Source organism: Cariama cristata, unplaced genomic scaffold (genome assembly GCF_000690535.1).
Source record: "Cariama cristata isolate BGI_N322 unplaced genomic scaffold, ASM69053v1 scaffold25971, whole genome shotgun sequence".
NCBI lineage: Eukaryota > Metazoa > Chordata > Aves > Cariamiformes > Cariamidae > Cariama > Cariama cristata.
In genome coordinates, this window is record NW_009600204.1 from 6,605 (window position 1) to 11,846 (window position 5,242).

At 60.1% G+C, this 5,242-nt stretch overlaps 1 protein-coding gene across 1 annotated transcript in view; it reads left to right on the forward strand.

The window, feature by feature from the left end:
- ENDOU (endonuclease, polyU-specific) overlaps positions 1-5,242 on the forward strand; it is a 7,198-nt gene that overhangs the window by 1,319 nt on the left and 637 nt on the right. Inside the window, exons 2-8 of the mRNA XM_009709961.1 lie at positions 2,326-2,451; positions 2,662-2,697; positions 3,681-3,852; positions 3,995-4,194; positions 4,474-4,587; positions 4,669-4,775; positions 5,167-5,242. The exon at positions 5,167-5,242 is cut by the window's right edge and continues 64 nt beyond it. Of these exons, the coding sequence (XP_009708263.1) occupies positions 2,326-2,451; positions 2,662-2,697; positions 3,681-3,852; positions 3,995-4,194; positions 4,474-4,587; positions 4,669-4,775; positions 5,167-5,242 (831 nt within the window). The remainder of the gene's footprint in view (positions 1-2,325; positions 2,452-2,661; positions 2,698-3,680; positions 3,853-3,994; positions 4,195-4,473; positions 4,588-4,668; positions 4,776-5,166) is intronic.

Genomic DNA, 5,242 nt, shown 5'->3' on the forward strand with positions numbered 1-5,242 from the left:
CGAAACCGAGCCGAGAGCTGCCGGGAGGGCTCCGTCGTGTCTCGGACATTTCCCCACGCCTTGGCGAGTGGAGCTGCTCAGGAACTAGCCCCCGTTTTCTCCGTCAAAACTTTTTTGGCGGAAACGAAAATGAGTTTGGTCTTGTCCAAAAAGCTGTGCTCGGAGAGGGATGGATCTGGCTGAAGGGCTAAAAAGGAGAAAGAAATATCTGCCTGGCTTTGAGCAGCTGGAAAATACCTACAGGCAAATGTCGACGGAGTCGCTGAGCGCAGATGCGCTGTGCTGAGCACCGCTGGCCCTGTCCTGCTCTGGCCACCGTCCCTGGGCTGCAGCGGTGCCGGCTCTCCCAGCACCCCTTCTCTTCCCCAAAGTTCCAGCAGCCCCTCTAAACTTGACCGTGACGGGTGACCGACTGCTCTGCAGCTATTTGGGGTGATGCCTGTGTGAGGAGGAGAAGCAAACACCCTCCTGCAGCTGTTCCCCCTGCCCCGCTCCCGCAATGGGGAGAAGCCTCAGCACCCTGCGGCTGAGCCCAGCGGGAATTGGGGCGATGCTGAGCCGGGTCCTCCAAGGGCTCTGCGAGGCTCCCGGCCTCGGCCGGGTCACTGAGCACCCCGGTATGGGTGCTTTGCTGTGACACGAGCTGCCCCGGGACCGGGAACATCTCAGCGGTGATTGATGTGGGGGTTGTTCCCGTCTTGCACAATCCCTCCGGGACTGCTACTGGAAAACGAGCCTGGATGCGTGAGTCAGGCTGACTTCTCCCGACTGCCCGAGAGGGATGCCATCCTGGGGACAGGGATCTTCCCCACCAACCCCATCAAAGCTCCAGACCTGGCTGCTCTGCTGAGTGGACTGGTGAGCCTGGGGGGGGTCTGGACACCCTGAGCATCACTCACCGCCCAAACCATGGGATGCTCCTTCCCTCTGCAGCCCTTCCCGCTTCTCCTTCCATCAGTACGAGCACAGGTGGGACTCAAGTAGCACCAGGGGCAGATGGTCCCTGGGAGCATCTCAAGCAGCCCCTTCCTACTGACACCCCTCTTGCTTTAAAGTGGATTTGCAGAAAAGGAGCCGGTGGCGAGAAACCGAAGGGGAGTCAGCAACGTGTCCTGGCAGCACGGTCAGCCAGCCTGGGCTGGGTCGGCTGGTGGGGCGAAGAAGTTCTTCCTCTCTCATCACCACGTGTGGGACCTTGATTATGGGATTCTGAAAAGCACAAATAATTTGGGGGAAATGCTGGAGAACAGAGCAAGCAATGAGGGTGCAGAGAGAAGCCAGCAACCATGACGCTTGGAGGGCACTCTCATCGCTGCTGCATCAGGATTTGCCCCGAGGGCATGTTTCACCTCCTGGAGTTCAAGGCAGGCAACCCAGAGGTGTTTAAGACGTTGCGTGATGGCAGGTTTGCAAGGGAAAGCAACACCCTTTCCTCTGGGGATCCCTTTGCAGGCTGGCGGCTTGGCTGGGACATGGCTTCTCAGCAAGTCCTTGGCGGTGGTCACCTTCCTGGCTGGAGCAAAGGGATGCTGAGAAAGCCATGCCTGGGCCACCGACTTGTCCCCTGCCTCCCATCAGGAGCTGGTGAGCGGCACAGAGGGTAAGGCACCTTCCTGAAGCACGCAGTCTCTTAGTACAAACCCATATCTTGGTCTCCCCTTTGCTTGATGGCAAGTGATGTTTTGCGGTTGGACTTGGTGACCTTTGAGGTCTCTTCCAACCATAATGGTTCTATGATTCTAAATGTCCATCGTCCGGCTGAGACATGGCACTCGCCCTGGTCAAAGCACAGCTTGAGTCGCTGCGTTCTTTTTAGCTTTGCCACCGTGTGTAATAAAGCAAATGCTCAACAACACATTTATCATATAAGTAGCTCAGGAAGGAGTTCCCAGTTCTCCCAGTATTGCAGAAAGAGGGACGGTTGGGTTGCAAATAAGGATGTCTGGAATGTGGCACTCCTCCTCCGGCCCCGAGATGGCAGGACCTGGGGCACTCTTGCTAATTCTGGCATTAAAAGGGTGAATCAGAGGAGCAATTAATGGTGGGGAGCCAAGAATGTGTTTCCTGGCGTGAAGTGACACTGATGTGGTGGACATCCACGGCCGAAGAGGAGTGAGCCATGGAGATGGGCATCCCGAGGATTCAGCCCATCAAAATGCCACCTCTAAACACTGACCAAGGACCCCAAATGGCTCCAGGGTGGGAGCTTGGTCCTTCAGGTCCTCCCAGGAGGGGAACGTGGATGCTCCAGGTTGCGGGCTGGCTGGGGCAGGATGGTCCTGAGGTCCGTCCTGAGGACCAGGCTGTTGTTTCTCTCTCCCAAAGACCTGTACACGGCCCCCGACTCCTGCGAGGGACGCTGCGAGGAGCCCTACAGCGAGGAGGACGAGTGCCACTGCCACGCCGAGTGCGAGAGGTACCGCAGCTGCTGCGGGGATTACTACAGGCACTGCCGACCCGGTGAGCATCCCTGGGTGACGGTGGGGTTTGGGGGGGCTGCTCCCCTCCCTGAGGCTGCCAAAGCCCAGCCGTGGGGTGCCAAGGGGTTGGTTACAAGCACATGTCCGCCCGCGTTGATGCACATTTGTGTGTGTGGTCCTGGGGAGCCCCCAGCCCACGTCTCCATCACCCTGAGCTCCTTTTCCTTTCGGCTCCATGCAGGTGGAGAAGGGGACGAGGAGGCAGCTCGTACCGGCGGTGAGTAGCTCCGCTTCTGAGCAAGGGCGATAAACCACCACCCCGGTTTTACCCCGTGTGCCTCGGGGCAGCTCACACCTCTGCCGCCCGCGGCTCTTGGGGGTTGATGGAATCGGGGTGTCGCGATGGTTTCTGGCCGTGTCCGTGCCCGTACCTCCCCGTCCTCAGCTACTCCAAGCCACTGCGTGTCGTTGCTGAGCAGACGGTGCAAGGAGAGCCCCAGCATCGCCGGCCTGTTTGCCAGCAGCCGTATCTCCCTTCACCGGTGCCGGGTGATGCAGGCAGGCACAGAGCAGCCAGAGGCAGGGGCGAGCTGGCGACTGCATCCCCTGGTCACCGCGCACCTAAAATAGGAGAGATGGAGACGGGGCTGATCCCGGCAGATGTGTGGCAAGGAGCAGTGTCATGCCTGGGAGACAGGGACTGATGCTTCCCATGCACTCATCCAGTGGCTGGGAGACAGGGACTGGTGGTTCCCAGCTCATCCAGCACCTGGGAGACAGGGACTGATGGTTCCCAGCTCATCCAGCGCCTAGGAGACAGGGACTGATGCTTCCCGGCTCATCCAGCGCCTGGGAGACAGGGACTGATGGTTCCTGGCTCATCCAGTGCCTGGGAGACAGGGACTGATGGTTCCCAGCTCATCCAGCGCCTAGGAGACAGGGAGCTTCCCGTGCACTCATCCAGCGCCTGGGAGACAGGGACTGATGGTTCCCAGCTCAATCAGTGCTTAATGAAAGGCTCCCGTGCCTGCAGCCCTGTGGCCAGCTCTTGTCTGGGTTGGGGGGTTGGGACCCCCCTGCCATCCCTGCACCCCTTAACCCCCTGTGCTGAGCCCTGGCTCTCACAGCGTCCTGGGATCGTGACACCCGCGCATCGACGCAGCATCGGGTGCTGCATCACCCTGGCTTCTCCGTGGGCAGCCCACCTGCAGCCCCAGGAGCTGCCGCCTGCTCTTGCCGACCTCCTGCCTCTCCTTGCAGAGGGTTTCTCCAGCAGCCGGGACGCCATCACCGACAAGGACCTCCTGCACCTCTCGGAGCAGCTTTACGGGGCAGATCACAACAAAGCCCGGCCGACCGACATCACCATGAACCCCCAGTACCAGGCCTCCCCCACCGAGACGGGTGACGAGGAGGACCGCTCCCCGCAGCCGTGAGTGCCCCATCAGCATCCTCGGAGGGTGGCCAGCAGCCCGGGCCACCACAGCAGAGACCAACCAGGCAGGCAGGGTGCAGGGCTGGTTTTGGAGGGGACCTCCTCTTCCCTGCTGAGTGCAGGATCCGCTCTCTCCTAGGCTCTACAAATACGTCAACGAGGGGCTTTTCTCCAAGCCCACCTACGCAAGCTTCATTAAACTGCTGGACAACTACCAGAGGGTGACTGGCAGGGAGGAGGAGGTGACGGCGGAGGAGCTGAGGGAGCAGGACAACTTCCTCAAGGAGGTGATGAAAACGGAGCTCATGAAGAAACTCTTCGTCTTTCTCCACCAAAAACGTGAGTGTGGAGCAGGGCAGGGCTGAGCAGGGGAAATGGGGTCCCTGGATGTTGGGCATCCCAAAAGAAAGCCCCAGCTGGGTGGGAGATGACCTGGGAGGATGCAGAGGGGAGGAACACGGGAGTGGGCTCTCCAGAGCTGCCAGGACATGGGAGAATTGAGCAGGGCAAAGCTGAATTGTTCCTGAGGGAGAGGACTGGGTCAGGGGTGGCTCTGCCTCTCCCAGTGCTCCCATCCCGGGACGCTGCTCCCACCTCTCCATGCTGCCTTGCCTGCAGACCGTTACGGCTCTGAGCAGGAGTTCGTCGCGGATTTGAAGGAGATGTGGTTCGGCCTCTACTCCAGAGGTGATGGCGAGCAGGACTCCAGCGGCTTCGAGCACGTCTTCTCAGGTAGAGCCCGCACCGATGGGATGGGGGGTGCCGGGCAGCACCGGGCTGGGGGGCTCACCCCAGGGTCTCGCTTGTGTTTAGGGGAGGTGAAAAAAGGGAAAGTGTCTGGATTTCACAACTGGATTCGCTTCTACCTCCTTGAAAAGCAGGGCATCGTCAACTACTTCAGCCACAATTTCAATGGGCCGGTAAGTGATGCCATGGGGTCCGTGGCCGGTGGTGCTGCACCAGCACCCCAAATCGGCCGCATCCCAAATGGGGCGAATCGGAAGCATCAGGACCCTGCCACGTCCCCTCTGCCTCCCTGTGTGGACCCTGGGACGGAGGCAGGGTGGGAAGGTCCAGAAAAGACGATGCAATGGGCAAAAGGGGCTCCCAAACCATAAGCGAGAGATTTGAGGTTGGGGGGCTCTGTCTGGCGGCCCCTCAGACCGGCTGAAAGCTGCTCTGGATTTGTCCCTGGAGAGGGTGTGAGGATGCCCGGCTCCACGTGCAGATGGGTTTTGCTTGACTTCCCTGCCCTGCTGCACCGGAGCCAAGCGGAGCCGAGGGTCTGATCCCCGAACCCCCTTTCTCTAGTGGAACACCTACCCCGACGTGCTGGGACTGCAGTTCAGCTGGGACGGCTTTTACAAGGAGGTGGGCTCTGCCTTCA